The 21,578-nt window shown below is 37.7% G+C and overlaps 2 protein-coding genes across 7 annotated transcripts in view; one reads left to right on the forward strand and one right to left on the reverse strand.

The window, feature by feature from the left end:
- Window positions 1-21,578, reverse strand: part of LOC125698994 (centromere protein P) — a 119,986-nt gene that overhangs the window by 18,392 nt on the left and 80,016 nt on the right. The window lies entirely within an intron of this gene.
- Window positions 1,357-20,195, forward strand: ECM2 (extracellular matrix protein 2). 4 transcript variants are annotated; one of them, XM_048958017.1, is made up of 11 exons: window positions 2,241-2,494; window positions 5,645-5,958; window positions 10,170-10,358; window positions 11,554-12,105; window positions 12,441-12,556; window positions 12,896-13,031; window positions 14,156-14,313; window positions 15,579-15,718; window positions 16,777-17,103; window positions 17,833-18,083; window positions 19,267-20,194. In XM_048958017.1, the coding sequence occupies exons 2-10, from the start codon at window positions 5,670-5,672 to the stop codon at window positions 18,038-18,040; spliced, it is 2,115 nt and encodes a 704-aa protein (XP_048813974.1). In that variant the 5' UTR covers window positions 2,241-2,494; window positions 5,645-5,669; the 3' UTR covers window positions 18,041-18,083; window positions 19,267-20,194. The 4 variants fall into 4 exon arrangements, with proteins under 4 accessions (XP_048813973.1, XP_048813972.1, XP_048813974.1 ...); XM_048958016.1 differs by lacking the exon at window positions 2,241-2,494 and adding an exon at window positions 1,357-1,568 and having other exon boundaries at window positions 17,833-20,195; XM_048958015.1 differs by lacking the exon at window positions 2,241-2,494 and adding an exon at window positions 1,575-1,685 and having other exon boundaries at window positions 17,833-20,194.

The following is a 21,578-nucleotide window of genomic DNA, read 5'->3' on the forward strand; positions in this document are numbered from 1 at the left end:
CTATAGTTGTAATTATTTACAAAATTTCCTCTTAATGTGGCAATGGATTAAAAGCCTCACATAATTAAAATTCAGAAGCTATACTAATACAGCGGTTCAGAAGTGTAGCTGCCTTAACTCACGGGATCCATTATACTCACAGAAGTGAGATCAGTGTTTGAAAAGAGTGTCTTCTGAGGCAGAAATAGAAAACAACCACTTATTCCAACCATATCAAATATCTTAAAGCCTACTTCCAATGCCGCTTGTCATCTAATAGGTAATAGAGATGTTATAAAAACCTGCCTTTACCACTATAAACAAGCTTGATGCCAAGCTAAATTCCAGCCCCTCTGTTTCACTGATGATTTCCTTGAAGAATTTCCACTGGCTAGTTTCAGCAAAGGGAGAGGGAAAGCTGTTCCCTCTACGAATGACAAGCTCTGAGGACAAGGTCAGCCTGCATTTCATGAGGAATCCACACGAAGGGCTCCACACTTCCACAGTCAGCTCACACATTTTATGGTGTAACAGTGGAGGCAGTTTGCCGTAAGATAGAAGAGTTAAAAATGACTTTATTCATTGCTGCTTAATGTTTGTCTCTTCAGTTTTCAAAGGAGATAAATCTGCATTATAACATCTTAATGGACAACAGCATGCATGTTGCACAGCTCACTCATGTCGTGAGTAGCAATGCATTTGAGGTTGATATACAGAACTGTACTTGGAGATGAAGCAGAGTGAATAATTCACACGAATACAGTAAATATTAGATCTCTCAGGATACTACTTTTAAAAGATAAAAGACCAATTAGCTGCAGGTGTCTGAAATAATTTACAAGACCACTCTAGCCAAAAATACATTGGTGACATCACTCTAAAAGCCCAACTTGGGGGATTTACTAGATAGAATTCAGCCACATCCAAAGTGGATGCATTAAACCAGAATTTTGCAAGGTTGCAAAGGTGAGCAAGGTTGGCCAGATCCCCCATATTGGCCACTAGCAGGCAGCCTTGTGTCCCTGCTCAGCAGGCTTTCAGGAGATGCCTGAGCTGAGCATCAGCAGGTGATCCCAAGCCAATGGTCAGAAGCATAAGTAGTAGCATTTAAACATGCAAAGAAGTGAGTGCCACCACTTTGTCTTTTGTAGGTACCATATGCATAAAGTCTTTTACCTGGCACACACATCCTTTTCTGTCACCTGCTGTCCTACTGTTTGACCTGCTCTATATACAAATCAATGTTTTTAGCACAGGAACTGAGCCCAGCTATCTCATTTCAGATTCTAGTCCCATTCGTTAAGTATAACCATCTCCATTCTTCTTAAGCAGCTGCAGCTAAGCCACAAAAGTTTGTTATTTCTACTTTTGACTTTGCAGAGCAAAGCACGCCGGACACCAAATCACTATTTCAAGAGACAATGCATTCTCCCAGCATCTTTCCTCCACGTACAGGCTAACAATTATGGTTAACGCAATGGCTGTACCATTCTGTGACTATCTGTCTGAGCATTCCTCAGAGTGTGAATTCAAGCAAACAACAAATCGTTAACGTCAGAAGGACTCAGACGCCTCACTTCATCCAGCAGGTACGTTTGTCATTTCTGGAGCTGAGCAGACTCATCGTCTCCTCGAAGAATGGCACACGGCAGCAGCTCTATCTGAGGATGAAGGAAAGGGCTCTGCTGGCACACAAAGGACGTGTGGTAATGTACCGTTTTTTCCCCTCCCTTCCCCCATGCTCAGCTCTCATATTTGGATTACTTCTGGATTGCTGTGCCTCTGTATCATGTTTCAGGATGTAATTACCCTTACAAAAAATGAAGGGAAAATGCTTAAGTGACTCTATTTTCCATGCATAAGCTGCAACTTATGGTGAAATCATTGCTGTAAATGGACAAAAGAAAACATTTCCATGCTAAGACTTCAATATAAAGCTTTGGTTCTGATAGATTATAGGCTACACATTGCAGGAGAGGATTAAGAAAAAAGATTTTAGGAAAAACGCTTTAATTTTAATAGATGTTTTTGCATTAAGTTTATGCTTGCCAAAATATATGTTATCTCTGCAAATCAGTAAATCTGCACTAAAACTGCACCACCTGGAAACTATTTTTCTAAGCACATAAAACAGAACCGAACGCACATTTTTCAGGTCTTTTGAAAACACTCAATTTTCTTGTTCCTTATGCAACTGTAAGTAGTGGGAGAGAATTTCCAGCTGTGCCTTGTCAGCCTACGGACCGAACACATTGTGCTGCTTTTCATTTCGCTTAGCGGAGGTTTTCAGTTCCCCAAGTAAGAGCTCCAGCCGATTCTCTGCACACAGAGCAGAGCAGCGCTTTGTCCCCAGGGAACGAAGCGATTTCAGACTTAACTAAGGAATCATCTAACGTGTTTCAACAACCCCTACTGTTTCTCTGTTTGTTTTAAAGATATCAGTGTGATTTTATTTCATTTGCAACTGGAGACTAAATGACACCAAGCAGATTCTGCTGTTAGGTTAGATTACAAGGTAAAATGTTTTACGTTTTAAATTACTGCTTAAAGCGTGGCGTTGAATGGCTTAAACTACTTGTTAACTTTGCAAATATGTATGAAATAATACTAGCTATATTTGGCAATACTGAACATGAATGCTTTTCTAGATAAACTATGCAATACCCGTTGATCTGCTTTTTGTTCGGTGTGAATGCGTGCCATACACTTTGAGCTTAAACTAACTGAAAGTGCAATTAGTTCTGCAGGTATGGCTGAATGTAACTCATTTCTATGCAAGCAATTTAAAGAGGAGAATGTGAAAAGCCTTGGTAAACCAGTTTAACTCCTGTGTATCATGAGAAATGACCAGGACAACCGAGAAAGGCATTTGAATATAGACTGACTAGACAAAGGAAGATTATTGAATAAATCCTGATATTCTGGTACTGAAGGATTGCTGCTTTAAAAATTAACCCTTTCCATTACCATGGCAGCAAAATAACTGTTATCGAACTTACTGAAGATAAACATTCTGAAAGTTACAAACTACTGAACGTGTTACACGATAAAGGTTTTAAGAATGCTTGCACATAGCATGCATGATCTAAATGTTCATGGGTAAAATCAGAAAGGTGTAGTCATAGTGAGTGTGCCTGGCAACAAAATAACATAGCAAGTTCAATTTATTAGCCATCTATAATTCTATTTTGAAGCCTAATCTTTTTATTGCAAAAGCCTTATAAGATGAATAGGCTGCATTTTCCCCAAATTAGATGTTGTCTGGCACTCAACTAATTGTAACTTCCTGAAATCTGAGCATTCTACTCATGGGTCGACAAAGCCCAGCAAACTTAAGTCATGACATTCAAAATCTGGGCCTGAAAATGTGAGATATCTCTTATTTGATAAGTCAGTGTAAGAAACAAAGACATATTTCAGTATTTTGTGTGTGAGGAACACTCTTTGGCCTTAAGGAGTAGCACTGAGTGTTCACTAGTGAAGAGCTGCTGTAAAAATACAGCATGCGGACTCATGTGAACAGGGCTGGCCTGAAAGACGTCCCTTGGGTGGAAAGGTGTCTGGTTTTTTCTTTGTAAATTTGTAATTCTAGTATTTTATGAGAAGTGCCTGCACTTTGTAATGATGGAACTTACTTTAGTTTTATTATTAATATGGAGGTTAACAGCAAAAATACTGAGATGCAAAAATACCTGTATTGAGAATGGAAAAGTATTTCAGTCACGTTGCTGTGTAACTCTGGTCACAGGAAGAAATGGTTAAACATTAAAGTGCACAAATGTCATGTACCAACATTGCAACTACATAGCTATGGTGTTATTATAAAGTGCACTATAAAATGTAACCCTAATGGAGATGTCACTAACTCAACAGAATGAATACACATGTTCAAGGATTTTCTTTGTGTACTCAGTTTTCCCTGAAGGCTCCTTCTGCTTTCAATGCAAACACACAGAACAGAAGTTTACTGTGCAATTTTATAGTCAGTCATTACCATGCGAGAAAGTTAGAAACCAAAGCCATTAGGCCATCTGTCCCGCAGGACTAGGTGCTAAGAGGCAAGCGCTTCCTGAAAAAGAACAGATCACCAGTGCACAGTGCAGGCTTCTGCTTCTATTTGAAACGTTAGCTGACAGTCATTTCGTTAAAGAAAAGGTTGGGATAGACCTATCTGGCATTTTGGAACAACAGATTTCTGGTGGGTAGGAAGAGAAATGAGTAATGTACAGCCCGGGTTGTTTTGCTTGCAGGGGACTTTATAGGAACCTGTGTGAGACACCTCCATCTCAAGTTCTCTTAATATGGGAGTATTGGCTTAGCTTAATAAAAATCTGCAAGTAAATATATATTTGCTGCAATACTTTAAAATTAAATCAGTTGAACATAAAAACTGCAGTACTGGGAAAGAGTAAAACTATGCTGTTTATAAGCTCATCTACTGCCAACTTCACGTTTGAAAACAGAATATGAGAATTATGCCACGGAAAGCATCAAAAGCACAAAATCCCAATATGCCTTATGTCACAGAAAAAATTAGGAAACTTGTCCCAAGACCTTAACCCATTATATGAAGCAGGAAATATCAAAGGGCGTAAAAACATACAACCAAAAAAAATTCAGGCAGAATCACAGTATCTACTTGCATTTCTATCTAGTGTTTATACAACGAGTATCTCCAAGGTGAAAAGCTCCACATAAAGCTGGGCCGACATTAAGAAAAAAAGCCATTTGAATCCCCTTTAGAGTTCCTTAGACTAAAACCATGGACATACTGTAAGCTGTGTCTGAGACACAATGACCAGGTGCTCCAAATCTCCAACTCTCATCAGCAATCGTTAGCTCTCAGCATTACAAGAACACCGGTGTCTTTAGTCTCAGTTACAGAGGTCACAGGACAAGAGTTTCCTTTCTCAAAAAATAATGCTATCATAATCAGTATTAACTTTGGGCACGCACAGACTGGCTACCACAGTGGCACAGCCATGCTTCATGTTGTTCCCCTGCATACTGCTGGGTCCTGAGCGCTCTGCTCTGGAATGCCACCTATTGGTGACAGTACGTGCAGTGGAAGTGATGGATTGCAAGAGGGCTCCAGATATGCAGTCATTCTCAATTTCTTGGAAAGTAAATGCAGAACGCAACCCATCATTTTTAGACTACGTACAATTAATAAAAGCTTTCAGAAGTTTCAGCAACATGAAGGAAATATTAACAACCAAAATAAAGCAGAAAATTTATAGCTCTCAGGAACTCTCTTGCTGGAAGCAGCAACGATTGCTAAACTAGAAATGCCTGCTGGCTCTGTGCATCTGAAGTACCTGTAAAAATGCAACCCCCAAATGCAAAGCAACCATCTTTTTGGATTAATGATTAATATTGATTGAAAAAGATACACTTTCATGCTCAACTTGACTCACTCAGCAGTCAGCTGATAAATTCTCTCTCTGTCCAACTGCATGACTGAATTTGAGTGCTGTGCACAAGCACAGAGAACACAAAGGTTAAACTGCTTAAATGAGGTCTCAGGGCAATTTGTTTCCAAGAGGAAACTTGGTTATATGGATGTACCATACGTTGGTCCTCTTGCTGTAAGCAGTACACCATGTTTCTGACATCTTAATAAAGCTCTCCAGATAGCTAACTGTCTACTTTTTCCCCATTTCAGGACTCTTTCCAAGCCACTCAAAAACATGCAGGCCTCGTCATTCATCTATTATTTCCTGCTTGTTTCACTGTGTATTGATTTGTCACAAAATGAAACAAGTGCAGCCCTTAGGAGGCAGAGGAGAAGAATGAGACACAGAGGGCTGAGGAAGGGCTCCTACGCAGGGCGCCGGCTCCTCAGACAGCCAAGGATGAGGCCTCCAGCTCCTGCAGCACCCAGCATACCTCTCATTAACATTGATGATGGTGTCGTGGGAGTATTTGACTCGCTCATAGGTTTGGGTGGACATGAATCCAGTTACAGTGTCTTACCAGGTAAGAATGGAACTTCTACTACTTGGATTGGGCTAAATTTCTCTCGTTTTCAGATTAAACTCCTTAAAGCTTTGCTTCAGCTCTACTTGCAACACACACTGAAGTAAGACCTCGTTACCTTTTCTAACCTAATTTTACTGCCTTTTATAGTAATTTTGTGTTTAGTATAGGAAGCTTTTTAATCTCCTATGCTTAATCTTTACAGAAAAGCCTACTCAGCCACATCACAGTAATATTTTCTGCACTCTCGCTCCATTACATCTAATAAAAATTTAGCTGGAATAATAGTTTCATAACTTCAAATGTGTAGGAGGATTGAAGGCCCATTTGAAGAACTCCCTGCTCACCTCCTAAGTCAATTAACAACATTTCACTTAGGCCCTAACACCAATAACACAACTATTAAGCTCTTAAACTTTTGTCGTGCTTGAAAAACAGCATCTATGTGCAATAGTTTGGGAATAATTATTGGCTCTGTAAATAAAGCAATAACAGTAATAGCTGCATGAGAACTTTATGTCTTAAAAAACACCAAAACAATCATAATTTCATTGGTCTTTACTAAAACCTACCCCAGTAATTGTAGCGTGACACTCTACAGACTCCTCATAGAATGCAGGACTAGCAAGTACTTGAAAACAGGGAGTTGTAAAGTATCTTTTTGATCTTTGATGCAGTAAGGGAAGAGAGAAGTCTTGCTCTGCAATGTCTGCAACTTCACAATGTCACAAATGGGAAATTAAGATTCAACAGAGTCTAAAAATAGATGTATTCTGAATCCAGTTTGTAACCAATTAAATAATCATGGAGATAATACAGTGCCTCATTTCTTTCCGTAGCAAGAAGTTCAAAGGTTGAAGAGGAGACACTGAGGTACTGTGTAACACCACCAGTACAGGGGCATGTCCACTAACAGCTCATGAATGATATAAAGGTGTAAAAACTTCTATTCCAGCACTGAAAGGTCACACATGAAATAAAAGTATCATATGCAATTTTATGAACAAAACAAGAAAGCCCTGGTTACCTCTTTTCTCCATAAAATAATACTCTATTTCTATAGGCAGAATGCTTTGTAGTGCATCACATGAGGCACGAGCTCTAGGTCAGTCACAGAACTGTAGGCTGGATGGGACCTCTGGAGATCATCCAGTCCAACCCCTCTGCTAAAGCAGGAGCCCTAGAGGAGGTTCCCATTTCAAATAAAATATTTTTAAGTAAGGAGTTTTAATTGGGAAACTAGAAAAACTCTTGACTGTAATATTTTAACACATACTAAAATACCACTCATATAAACTGTTTAATTAAAAATGTATTTTAAAGTTAAACAGAGGAAAATACCACATAAATAGCATACACTTTATGTAAGATATTCCAGTCTATCAGAGACCATCAGTCATGCTGAAATAATGCATGGTCCCTCCCCCGCCACCTCCTCGTTTCTTTCCCTCTATGTGGACTCCCATCCAAAAGCTGAGCTAAAACCACTGAACTCATTTTATTTGGAACCTCATGCTGGATTTACACCATATTTCCAAAGGTTAAAAGTCTTGTGCTTACATGCCAAAGACTTCAACCACAAGGTATTTTTCAGTCTAGCTTTTAAAGTTCAAGATTTTTGCAAGTTAATGTCAGATTTGGAAAAAACAGAACCTATTAAATAATAGAACACTACTATTAATCATGTGTCAAAACAGAAAAAAAATGCAATCCAAAGACCAGAACCAAATTTTCACTCTTCTAGCTACTTAATCTGCTGTTAGAAGCCTGAAAAAAGAAACAACTTACAAATAGAATTTGCAGGCTGAAAATTAGCAGCTTAAATAGAGGTTTCACGGCAGCTGGACATCTCTCTTTCCTCCCTATAAACATCACACAAACTCAAATCAAACAATTCACCACAACATAAAACAACTCAGACTATGGTTTCCCTATTAAGCAGAGAATCACAGGTACACGGTGGCATTATTCCTAACATCTCATAAATCTCACCTCTTCCTACGCATGCTACTATACTGAGGTTACTCAATGGATAGGAAGTTTAAGGGGAATCTCAACCCAGTCTTTACTCCCTCTCATATGTGAATTCCAAAGGCATGCGTTTCCTTTGCAGATTATTTCAAACAAAAATAGTGGCTTATTGGCAAGCACATAAAAAACAGAAGACAGGAAGAAGCAAACAGTGACGGACTTACAGCCAAGTAACATCTGCCCTGGGCTAACTCATATCCTTCAGTTAACATGGCTTGAGTTAACGAGAGCAGAACTTTGTGCAGCAGAAGCCATACATACACAACTTGGACTAATCGGCCCCTTGAAAATCACAAATGCAAATTTTTAATTCCTCCTCCTTTCTATCAGCCAATCACAGAATGAATCTGATAACCTCTATCCTAGAAGACAAGTTCATATCCAACAGGATATGAACAACAGGAATACCTTTTTATGAAGTTGAGACTTGAAATGCCTTTAAGGATTTCACAAAATGATGGATTTTGAGTTAAATATTAATATCAGAGATATTTCAGGCTTTTATTTGAATCAGATCTATAGGGATCTTGCCAGGATGGTCACGGAGAATCCTGAATGCTCTCCCTTTACAACTGAACAACCAAGCATGGACCAGGCAGATAGTGGGGCAACTAATGCTGCACACAATCCTTACAGAGACACTGTCCATCTCAAAGGATAGACAAGCCTCTCACATGTGAACTCAGTTGAGACAAAAATTTTCCACTGTATTGGAAAATATTTATACTGGCTGAAGGAGAAAGTCAAACCATCCCTAAACAAAGAGGAAATTTTCTCTTTGTACACAGGAAAGTGCAAAGAAACTTCAGCCTGAAATGAACCCCTCAGCAATACATTATTTCATTAATTAGGCAGAGAAAAGGAAGATGTGTTCAGTAGAGTTTCTCACTAGGTTCAGAAACATGCTTGCAAATAGCAAAAGAACTGCATGGGATAAAGAATCTCTGTCTTGGCCTTTCCTTGCTTAAAAGGAAAAAAAATCCCACAACAAAAACGTCATGCTAAAGCACAATGTTTATCCTGGAGCCTGGATGACAGCTGCCTAGGGAAATATTTGCTGAGGTAGATTCCACCACTGGAAGGAAAGAGAGAGACTTGGAGCAGTCTCTTCATGCTCCCTGAACAATTTGCCTACTGAATATATGAGTGTAGCTTGCAATCTTTATACATTTCTTCCTGGAATATTCAACTACTACTCCAAGGAAATCTCTTTTTCATTAGGTTCACATTCAGAATCCTTGGAGAAAGTACTTATTAGTACAAGAAGTTGCACAAACCTGGCTATTTTCTAAGCAAAGAGGTGGGTTTTTTTTTCAGATAAAGAAAGGTACAAGGAGAGATGATGCTTGCCATCTTACAAGCTGTTACAGAACAGATTTTCCTTGCATTAAGCCTGTGAACAGTCACTATACAGTGAATACTGACATCCTCCTGCTTCCACAGAGCCTTAAGAAAGCTTTCTCATTCAGCATACAAAACATCAGTGGGTATGTCACTCGCACAAGAGATAAATAAAGGGAGACCTGGAAAAACTTATTCTCATGTTCTGCATGATTTGTTTTAATATCACTGTGATGAAGAGAACTTTTGCTTCTTTCTCCACTCAATCTATGCACAGCTTTCATTGAAGTCTGTGATTTCTGCTTCTGATTTCTAAGGATGGGGAGGAAGGAGGAGCTGCCATGCACAAGACTCTCAGACATTCACCATTTAGATCTAATTTTCCTGTTTTAAGAATATCTCTGAAGTTGAATTCAAAAGCTTTTCCAGAAGACAAAGCTGGTAGGGCATTTCATCAGCTGGCCAGGAAGAGAAGGAAATGAACGGTTATGGCAACTGCCTGAAAGGGGCGAGCAGATAGAGGGACAGAAAGCCTGCACTCTGCTGACAGGAAGCTGTAAGCAGGTAACAGCTACACACACCTTAATTGTGTTTCTCCCCCTTGGCTGCCTTCACAGCTGAGGCCAAGAATCAAGGAGAGATTAGAGACTGCTAATGAGCCGAAGACGATAAGGTCAAGAAAACCAAGGGATAAGCATAAGATACTTAGAATAGGGAGTATTTCATGTGCTTTCAAGATGTGAACAAAATAGCAGTGCTTTTTTGCAAAGTTTTAAATAAACACTGTTGCTTGTAATTCTGTTGAAGCTATTTAACTCCGTTTTTTCTGTCTCTCATAGGAAAGAAGGGGCAGTGCACAGCTAATGGGATGATCATGTTCGATAAAGCTGTCTGGTCTCCCAAGCCCTGCATTACATGTCTCTGTTCAAAAGGAGAAGTGATCTGTGACACAACCATGTGCCATCCGCTGAAATGTCCCCAGACCATCATACCTGCAGGAGAATGCTGCCCAGTTTGTTCTGATACTGGTATAGTACATATTTTTACTATTTTAAAACTACCTCAAGCAAAACCTTACATAAAATATACACTTAATAATATCAAGGATTACCTGGTACACATAATACTTCTGTAGAGAAAAAAAGCCCTGAATTATGTGGTAAGAGCAGCTCTAGGTGAGTTTGTTTTAATTTTTAGAAAATATGTAAAGAAGATCATTTTAATTCTATTTTTCCCCTTTTTTGCTTTTCTTCCCCTGTATAAAAATTTGGTAAATAGATCAAGAAAGAAAACATCCGGTTACATTTTATATCCCACTTTTACTTACAAAGGATTGATAATTAACTACTAGCACTCACGAACATAAAGTCTGGTAAAGTCTGGTAAATATCTGTGGAAAGTGTAAAAACACGTGCACCTAGCTGACTGCAGAGAGGAAAGTTAAGAGAAACAATAGGACTACAATCACACTTGTGCTTCATTGAAGAAATTACATAAAAGCTTTTTTTTAAAATGAAAAATAGAGGAGACTGTGATTTCTTTTTCCCATTCCCCATACCTAACCTTCTCTTACTGTAAAAATATTTAGCCTTTTTGTCTGTGCAGCTGTGTAACACACACACACATAGAAATGCACTGGGACACAAGAGAAATTAACTGGAGAACAAGAAGTTATTTGAAACAATTACACTCTCTTTACGGGAATTGCCCTGCTGGGCAAGTGAAACCTCTGGTAATTGAGTGAATGCCTTTCCCTTGTTACTCTACATCTACATCCATCTCTACCCTTGGCAGTCCCTTGCACAGGAGAACCAGCTGTAGCCTTTTTGAGTTTTATTCAAATTCCCTTTCTGTCATTCCCGCAAATTTTTTCACCTCTTTAGAACCCTGCACCAACATAAAATAAGTAAATGAATAAATAGGTATACTAATTCAAAAAGGAAGGTAAGAAAGGCTATGTTCAAATTTTCACCCTTTGTTCTGGAAATGCAGGGAGTCATACCCACCTACAGAAGGTTTTGCATAGCTGGTTTAATCATTCAGCACAGGCTGACTCCTCTGTCAAGCAGGAATATAAAGGAATATTTTCATTCTTGACTCATCACTTGAGGAGAATACTGCCGTTCTACAGTGACCATCTTTTTACTATATGAAAGGAAGAATTACTGAAACTGTAACAGATTGTTTTGTTGTTGTTTTTTTTAATTCTCATTACCTGGTCAGCCTCCCCATTGGATTCAAATATTGTTTCACTGGATGATATAATTGAATTGTCTGGTGATTCGCCAGAACCCAACAACCTCGACAACAACCCCAACGTGCTGTCATCTGCACGTACTGAAACTGAAATGGATGGACTGCTTAGAACAGAAGTGGTAGAGATTAAAGACAAAGAGGTTCATAAGAAGGGTGAGAAGAGGAGAAAAAAGAAAGGCAAAAAAAATCAACAGAAGTATAAAGCTCATCAGAAGGAAGAGAAGCCCGATGGAATGAAGGATGAAGAAAGAAGGAGATTGTTTGAAGAGGAAGAGCTGCAACTTGAAAAAGAAGTAATAAAGAAGAGGCAAGGAGCAAGAACAAGAGAGAGAGATGCAGAGGAACAGTATGAAAGTGATGAAGATGATGGAACTTTCCCCATTCCTGTTCCTCCGATAGAAGCTCCTCCTTTGCCAGCTGCGTGTTCCACCTCAGAATCCACAGTAAGCTGTATTAACGCCAAGCTTACACAAATACCGCCTATCTCAGATCCAGACCTAGCAAGTCTAGACCTTACAGGTAATTAGTGGGTGTAATTTACATTATTTGTTCTCTTAAATTAATATTACCTATATATTACCTAATATTCAAGTCAGCAGTAGCATTAATACACTGTAATTTCCTGTCATATAAATGTATTAATTACTTTACAGCTGGGATTCTTAACGCCATAAATTATAACTGCTAAGATATGCTAATTTGCTTACACTAGAATTTAAACATTAATATGAATATAGATATCCACAAATATTTTACACAATAAAATAGTGTTATATTTTTATATGTACAACACTACACAACTCAACACATACTGTACTTCATAACCCAAACTACGTTATTGAATTATTTCCTAGGAAACATTATTACCACCATCTCCAATGAAGCATTCAATGGGATACCTAATTTGGAATGGATTGATTTAAGTAAAAATAATATTTCCTCTTCTGGCATTGGTCCACGTGCATTCAAGGTAAGAAAGCCCAACTTTTCTGTTATCTTATGGCTGAATAATACCTGAAGTTTTTCCAGTTTTAATTCTCTGGATCTAAAACTTATCTAAGTAATCACTGTATATTTACAATGCAGTTAAAACTTGGCTATTTCAAGGAATTTCTCTTGCAATCAGGAATAACTAGAGATTTTTAAATGACGTAAACCAAGCATTAAATGTTAAGCACTCATGAGAAGCACTACACATTACTGCACTGCTGCTTAGAAGTTTTCAAATGGTAACTGATCATAATGTATGTTTACCCATGTAATTTACACCTTCATGACCTGTATTCTCTTACTCATCCTTTTAATTGAGACCCTGAAAAAGCTGAAGCGTTTGTATTTGGATGGAAACATGCTGGTACATATTCCCTCTGAACTGCCATCAACTTTGGAAGAAATAAAAATAAATGACAACCAACTCCATGCCATTGATGAAGAGGCCTTGCAAGGTATCTAGGAAAATAATACCAATCACATGAAAAGATACATTTGGAAAGCAAACTGTTCAAACAAGCGCATCTGATTAGATATAATGAGAGTGCCATGTTTCCATAAGGCAAAAAATAAAAGCGAAAAGTTTTGCATGACTGAGTTTTGAAATATTGCATTTTCCCTTCTTAGGGAACCACCACTCAACAAAGTAACACTTCAGGCTTACGGTTACTAAGTAGAGGTTGATTTGGACTGTGCTGAAGACACCTTCACTACTGAACCGTAATCTGACCACTCTGTGTCTCATAACATAATCAGAGCAACTCACAACCATTTTTAGCAAAGCTAAATGTGGGCTGATCCATGCCATAACTTCAGCTGAACTTTCTGATCCCTTTCCTCTTCTGCCAAAAGGGTCCCCATGGAAACTGGAATGGTTTGGTGACACAGCTCTCTGTGGAGCAATATAAATGCTGGAGCTGAGAAAGGAAATGTAGGCCAACGGGCTACAAGAGCCTTTTAGTTTAAAATGATCAAAGCTTCTGTTAAAACAAAACCAAGCACAATAGTAGGTTTCTTTGTGAATGAGGAACCTCATATGAAATAGTATTTCTTGTTAACGTACACCAATCAGTGCTTTCTTCTGTCGCCTGCATTTGGATGTCTGAGATCTACGTGGTCTGTTCCTTCAGGAAGAGGAACAGTATATAATCTGTGAAGAGCTCTCAACACTTGGTACAGCAAGTGGTTGAATGGCATCCAGTGGGGAGGGGAAGGTATGAGTAAGCAAGGGTGATGTACCCACTGTCACATAAGTGAGTGGGGACTGGGGATCATTGGGCAACTGACTGCACAGAGGTCAGCCCCAACACGGCATTGCAAGCGTCTGCTGATTGAGTAATGAGGCCTAAAGGGTAGAACTACCCACAGCTCTTGCAGCTGAAAAACCTCATTTTGCACTAAACCAATTAAAAATACAATTCTATGCCAATGAGATAATGAATTTAAACCCATTCAGGAAGACATTATGATTTTTCATTACTGTGATCGTTGTGATGTCTAAGATGGGTAAATTTTAAACTTAAAATTAACTAGATTGAGATGGCAGTCACTAACAGAAATTCAAACCTTTTCTCCTCAGGTTTAAAGAACCTGGTCACCTTGGAATTGGAAGGAAATAAACTCAGTGAAGCAAACGTCAGTCCTTTGGCCTTCTACCCCTTGAAAAGCCTCTCTTATTTGCGACTGGGAAGAAATAAGTTTAGGATTATCCCTCAAGGCCTTCCCACCACACTTGAGGTAAAGCAAAAAAGAAAAAAAAAACAGCTTTATTTTTTCATCCATTTTCAGTAACTGTTATTTCTTTCCCTACTTTACTATCATCAGACAAAGTTGGTCCAAACTGTGTGATTTTGTTTCGAGGTACACTAATTCTTATTCATAGAAACATATTTATTCACTGACTCTGTCCCAGTAGGATGTCTCAAGTCCGAATTTCTCTCGTATGCTCTCACAAAATACCATGGCTGTAAGAACATTAACATTTAAAACCATCAGTTCTGCCTCTTCATCCATGCAGCAGTCATAATCTAATAGAGATAGTTTTAATGAAAAAACATTATTCATGAGAGAGCAGCAAGAATAACGACCAAACTAGAAAAGCCTGTTTCATAGTGAAAAACTGAAGAAACCAAGGTTGTATAGACTCAGAGAGAGAGAGAAAATAAAAACATTCTTTTGATGCCTATGGCTAACTGTCCTCTTCTATTTTTTTGGCTGTTCTATGTCTCAATTTTCCAAACCTTTGCAGAATTCCTCCAGAACTGGAGGGGCTGAACAAGACTCCTGCCCTGAACAATTTCATCCTCCCTTGATTTTTAATGAAGAAGTTTCTTCTTCCAGGAGTCTCCTATCCCATTCCCCTGCCAGAGTTTGAACTTCTTTTGTTTGTTCCTGTTTATTCAGGTCCTATACATACTTCAGCTGTTGCTCACTTTTGGTTTGTGACATGTTTATCTTCCTTTACAAGGCATTGGGAAGTCAATCTATGGTTTTGTAAAACATACTTTTGATACATTGCAGACTCAAAGCACTAAGCTTTGTAAAACATTAACATTTTAATTTTCCTTTAAATTTAAAAGTTTCACAGCTCACTGGTACCCAGCAAGTATATTAAGAAAGTAAAAATTTGTGATGTTTTTCCCACTAACGGCTTTTCAGAAGAAGAAATACACATATTTACCTGCTTCCTATCAATCTCATCAATCCCTCATCACAAAGCATGCAACTTCTGGCAGGACAAATTAAAGCACTGCTATTCTGTTTCATCTTTCAAAGCAATTTGCGCTCTCACAAATGAGGAAAACCATCTGCTTTGAAAATCACTGTTTACCACAAGTTGTGTTACGTCTACAAACTCTGGTTCAGATTATTTGCTTTTTATCCACAAATTAAAATATTTACCACGTAATACGAAGGACCTTTAACAACTACCTTTTTACTTTGCAATGGGAAATAAGAGCATATTTTGCTTTCACAAATTTTCTTTCTAAATGCACTTATAGGAGCTATACCTTGAAAACAATCAAATTGAAGAAGTGTCAGAAATTTGCTTTAATCATACAAGAAAAATAAATGTCATTGTGCTAAAGCACAACAAATTAGAAGAACACAGAATAGCACCTTTGGCTTGGATAAACCAAGAGTGAGTATAAAACATTTCAAATACTTTATTTCTTTCTGTTATGAATGAGTCGGATAATGAAATTAATAGTTATATGTCATAACTTTTAACTTTAAATTATCTTTCAATTTGCTAATTGTCTATTTTTTTCTTAATTTCCTTTCCTGAAATTGTATAATCTAGGAAATATTTTGTCAACTTTAAAACAAAAATTACCTTAACATCTCAAATCTGTGCTGTATTAACATGAAGAGTAAACACTTTTTTTCTGATTATTCAATCAAAAACGAATATTACCAATAATACTCTATACAATTATAATTTTGAATCAATAAATCATTATCTCAGAGGTAATTCAAAATAATTAAATGTCGTTCTAGCCTAATTTCATGTTAGATTAAAAACTGCAAAAGTAAACAAAGAGAAGACTGTGCATTCCTATCATGCAAGAGCAGAATATGAGCAGAGCATGTCATCAACCATCTGAACATTCAGTAATTAAGTAGGCCTCATTACAGAAACAGTGGGATGATTCTGAAGTTCAGAAGAATGATTCTCACTAAAGTAAGCCTGCAGTCCAAATCACTCTTCTGTCACATAGAAGTTAATGATACTTACAGTTTCACTACTCAAAGTTCAAGGAGCACACAAGCAGTTTCCAAGGAAAATTACTTGCAAAGTCACATAGCATGCCTTGCCATAGCCTGTAAGCCACAGTTCTTTTCTGGATTCACACACAGTTTCATCTGAAAAGAACCATGCCTTTACTAACTTTACTAGCTTCTGGAATGATGCTGAAGCAGCCACTCACACAGTGCTACAGTTTCAGATGGGATCTAGAATAAAACTTAAAAATCCAGGCCAATGAGATGAACAGTAAATGTCCAAGCTTATTATGAATATCCTGACATAATTTTTAATTGCAATTCTCAGTGCTTTTAAATCACAAACTACTTCCCCAGTTTCCTCTGTTCAAGCAATCTCTACTCATTCCTGTCAGTCATTTTGTACAGAATGTAGCATTAATAATGCAGCACGCTATGATGTTTCTGTCCCATTTTCTTTCTCCTTTCATGCAGAAACCTGGAATCAATTGATCTCTCATACAATAAGCTGTATCACGTTCCCTCCTACCTGCCAAAATCTTTACTCCACCTGATACTGATAGGAAATCAGATTGAAAGGATTCCAGGATATGTCTTTGGTCATATGAAGCCAGGTTTGGAGTATCTCTACCTGTCCTTCAACAAGCTTACTGATGATGGAATAGATCCAGTGTCATTTTTTGGAGCATACCACTCTCTGAGAGAGTTGTTTTTGGATCACAATGATTTAAAGTCTGTACCATTTGGAATTGGAGAAATGAGAAAATTACGTTTTCTAAGACTAAACAACAACAAAATAAGGTAAATGCAAGCTTAATGTCATGAAAGTTTTACAAGATGTGCTTTCTTTCCAGAGCTTTTCGCATTTAGTAAATAATCATCTCGTAAATTTTGAAGGAGGAGCTAAATCCTGAGTCTTCCACTGCAGTATTTCTTCTGCACATAAAGGGAGAAAACTATAGTTTCACCCTTTATCCTATTTGTGAAAATGCTGCAGAGATGCTGAGCAGCATTTCTCTCTAGAAAAGCAATCCCTAATGTTGCTTGGGCCACATTCCCACCAAGGCAGCCACAACTGGATGCACACAGCAAAGTACATCTCCTTCTTGCTGCTCTTGAACGGCAGACCAACCAGTTCACCAAAAAAGCCCAGAAGCAACAAAAACTGAAAAGAACCTTCAGCTGAAAGCCTTTTGAGCATTTTTCAGTCAGTTCCAGCTGTGAAGTCAGGCATTTTCTTTAATTCCTTTCTACTCTCCTTTCAAAACAAAGTAAAAGGGGTTTATGTATGTCATGCAGAAAGTTTACGCTTTCATGCAAGCTGGCAATACTTTTCTCAAAAAAAGTATATGATATAAATGAGAAAATGCAAGGGGAAAATCTAAGGGAGAATGACTTCAAAAGTCTTCAATGATTACTTAAAAAAACATATTGATAAACATATTGAAATATTAATAAATTGCATTTCTAAATTAAATGAAGAAGTTACGAGTTGTTTTAATCAATCTAATTCCTCCCACACTGTCACAGGACGGTCCCTCCAGAACGCATCTGCAGGACCCCCCTCCACGATGATGATGTTCACTACAACAGTGAAGAGGACGAGGGTGAAGATTCACGTTTGGAACACGTTCATCTTGAGCACAATTACATCAACACAAGACAGCTATCACCACATTCGTTCTCATGCATAAGATCCTACTGCAGCGTTGTTCTTAAACCACAGAAGACCAAATAAATACCCAACTTTGGCACTGCAGAACGCCTTTCTAGAAAAACAGGTTTATTTATTCTCTGCCACTAACATGCCTGCTTATTTCTCTCTAACCCCCCTTACTACTACAAATAAGATAGAAGACATTATTTACCAAAGGTAGAATTGTATTTCTTAATATTGTTCCACTATGCAAATATTAAATGTAAAAACAGAAGCTCAAACCCGTCAAATCTTTATTTCTACCAACAAAACTTCTACTTAAATACAGTAGACAAAACTGTGACCTCAGACACAGCCCCACAACACCAAATTTCAGAAGAGAATAGAGCTGAGCAGCCAGCTTGGTCCAATCTGATCCGATTAACTGAATTTAAACCATTTTAAATGGTATCATTAGTTTCAAAAATGATACCAATGAAAGACCTTGAACTACAAACATTCTGTAGTGCAAGAATCAAATTTCTTCATACGCACGCAGTAATAGAGAAAATCTACCCAATTTCCATCTGAAATTTCATTGGAAAAGCATTCAATTCTTTTCAAAACATGGGACAGTGAAAACTTCCAGTCTTCAAACACGGAATTTGACAAGTTAGAGCAATTAACTTCTGCCTGGATTATTATTTTTGTCTTTTCAAACAAAGAAAAAAAAGAAAAAAGGGCGGCTGGTCCGCTTCGCTTGGACAATCCTTACTTGGCTCAGATTTTTACACTGCCCAGACCATGTTGTCTATTTTGATGGCTGGACAGATATTCTTGAAACTTCCAAAAATCCAGTTTGTTGTTAACTGAAATCTTACTGATAGTCTTAAATCACCCCAGTAGAGATGATACTGATGAAGCCATTTCAATTTTATACTTGATATTAATGTCCACGTGGGTGTACAAGTACATTCTTACAGTTGGATGTTTCCCTAGAAGTTGGTTTATTCTCTCAAAGATTTAAAAACAAACAAAATTAATATTCTGCTCCAACTTTAGTATAACATTCTTTCTATAAAGTGGTCTAAATTTTTGATAGAAAACAGTTAATATTTTTCTTTTAAAGAATATATTCCATGAAAATTGAAAGTAATTTCAACAGCTTCCATATTCATTAAATTCGACAGTATTTTCTTGAAAGAGTGGGCTGCTGACAATAAAAGATCAGAGGTGACTGACAGGTCATTATTTTTCATGCAATTACTTTCCATTTTTTCTTGGGCTATTCTGCAAGAAATAACAACATTTACTCTTTTTTTCCCCAGTACTATAGGTTTTTGCTGCTTGATTATATCTTCTTCAGAATGGATGGGAACAAAGGATGAAATGGCTTGAAATGTTGACATTTTGACATTTGGGACATTTTAAAAGGCACATAAAAGCTGTAAACAACTGCATACCATACAAACCCTCAGGGGATACATACCAACTACTGAACTGTAATTCTTTCCCTCACTCTGAAAATGGTTTCCCAAATATCTCAATCTTCTGCCAGCAAACACTGTGTAATCAGCATAAATACATTGTTCGTGGCCATTTAACAGCAAAGGTGGTTGCCCTCAAAACACAGACATTTCAGCTCATTCCAGATACAGAGATACACAGAACACACAGAAAATATACAGAAACCTCCTGAATTCTATTTTCTCTGAAGCTAAACAACAACAATAAACACAAAATTGCATAGTTCAAAGTCAAAGTTCTCTCATCCAAATAAATCATCACCTGCAAAGCACAGCGTTACCATTGTGCAGGGAGTCAAAATATAACCTCCATGTAAGAAACATTCCTAAGGTATGTGGACTTCTGTAAAACAATTGCTTTGGATGTTTTGTTTGGTCAAGTATGTTCAGAAGTCATATTGTAGTGATTTGTATCTCCAATATGTGCTTTTTCACTTTTAAGATATCATAAAACTGGATTTTATGCAAATCTTTTGTCTAAGATTTTTTCCTCTGGTCACGTAATACAATGCATCTCAAGCTTATTTAGCATCTAAGTTGTTCATACAAGAAGCACTTGATAACAAAACATGATTTTAAAGTTATGATGCTAACATAATGCTGCAGAAACAGAGAGACTGAAGGAAAACAATTCTGGAGTCAGAACAGAGCAGTAACAGAGACAGAAGACCAAGAAAGGGAAAAAAGTCAAGGGATAGAAGTTATGCAACAAATGGATGGATATTCACTTAAAAATACATTGGAAATTAAATTTGGATAACATTTTCATATGTCAAACACAAGCAGTTTTAGTCTGTTCATTCTTCTAAATTAGAAACTATAATGAAGGTAAAATAGGCTTTATTATAAAATGAATAAATCTTACTATTTTGCAACAGGGAACCTCAAAGGATTTTATAAACAAAGTGAACAGGATGATAACCATTGCATATCTTGTGACAATGAGACAGACGAGACCTCATCATTCTTGGTCCAGAAAAATAGGGGAACATACTGAGAATCTTTTGACCACCAGCATGGTAAATATCCGACAGGCAGCAAAAAATACAAAACAAAAAAGCAACCCTACAGTTACTGTGTCGTCCCTGCAATATATTTGAGTAAATCATTTTTGCAGATTTGCATTGTAATGAAATACTTCAGTAGACATTAAGACTAGAATATAGTTCTGTGAAAGCATTATCAGTCTCAGAAGGCTTTTATAAAGCTACTATGGATCAAACACCATAACACCTTTTTTTTTTATTTAATGTTCTTGAGGAATTGAAACATTTTGTTTGAGCCAACAGTAATACTTCAAAAATCTGCTAAATTTTACGGAAGTTGGCACCATTTGATCTTTTAGTCCAACAGGAAGCTCAGCTGAGATGCTTGCAGGGACTCCACGTTATTCCTAGACAGGTGGAATCATGACTGCCCGCAGAAATTCAGTCAGCACAAACTCACAAATCAAGCAACAGTTTTGAACCAAAATCAGATGTGGGTGGATGCAGAGAAATGCTCTTCTTTCTCTTGTTTTCCAGATGCAGACATAGGTGCATTTGTATTGACCCAGAGATTCAAGTGAGAACAAACTGCAGGTTGCTAAGACCGGACAGACAGGGACATGCACTGCTAATGCATCCAGCAGATAAGTCTGTTACCACAGAGGATTGGATAGCTTTCTGAATTTGAGGCAACACCTAGAGTCAAGGCTTCCTCCAATACAAGGTACAGGCACTTTCTTCAAAAACTTTTCAGAAAAGCAATAGCCATCTCACTTGCATGAAATGAGAGCACTATTAATTATTCCACATGTTTCAGCCATTAGAACCTTTGCATTCCCAAAAACGTACAGCTCACAGTACATACCATTCTCCACAGTTCTCCATTTTCCATTTCAACTGAAAAAAGAATGAAGAGATTTCCTCCTGTCAAGGTTACAAATCACTGAGCTTTGCCTCAAGAGAAGGTTTGAGGCGTGACTTCCAGCTCTGTAATGACCCAAGAAAACAAATTGAATGTCACCCAGGGCACTGTTTCACATAGCACAACAGAGAGTGGCTGACACCATTCCCAAACTTCGATTCTGCAAGCATCACACTGGCACATACTGAAAAAAGATCTTAGTGTTC

This window comes from Lagopus muta, chromosome 11, assembly GCF_023343835.1.
Source record: "Lagopus muta isolate bLagMut1 chromosome 11, bLagMut1 primary, whole genome shotgun sequence".
NCBI lineage: Eukaryota > Metazoa > Chordata > Aves > Galliformes > Phasianidae > Lagopus > Lagopus muta.

Bases quoted from the DNA above. Each gene is read 5' to 3' on its own strand.
- ECM2 (XM_048958016.1), top strand. From the start codon at position 5,670: ATGCAGGCCTCGTCATTCATCTATTATTTCCTGCTTGTTTCACTGTGT. The intron at 10,359-11,553 runs GTATAGTACATA...TTACCTGGTCAG, and splicing joins CCCAGTTTGTTCTGATACTG to CCTCCCCATTGGATTCAAAT. The intron at 13,032-14,155 runs GTATCTAGGAAA...TTTTCTCCTCAG, and splicing joins TGATGAAGAGGCCTTGCAAG to GTTTAAAGAACCTGGTCACC.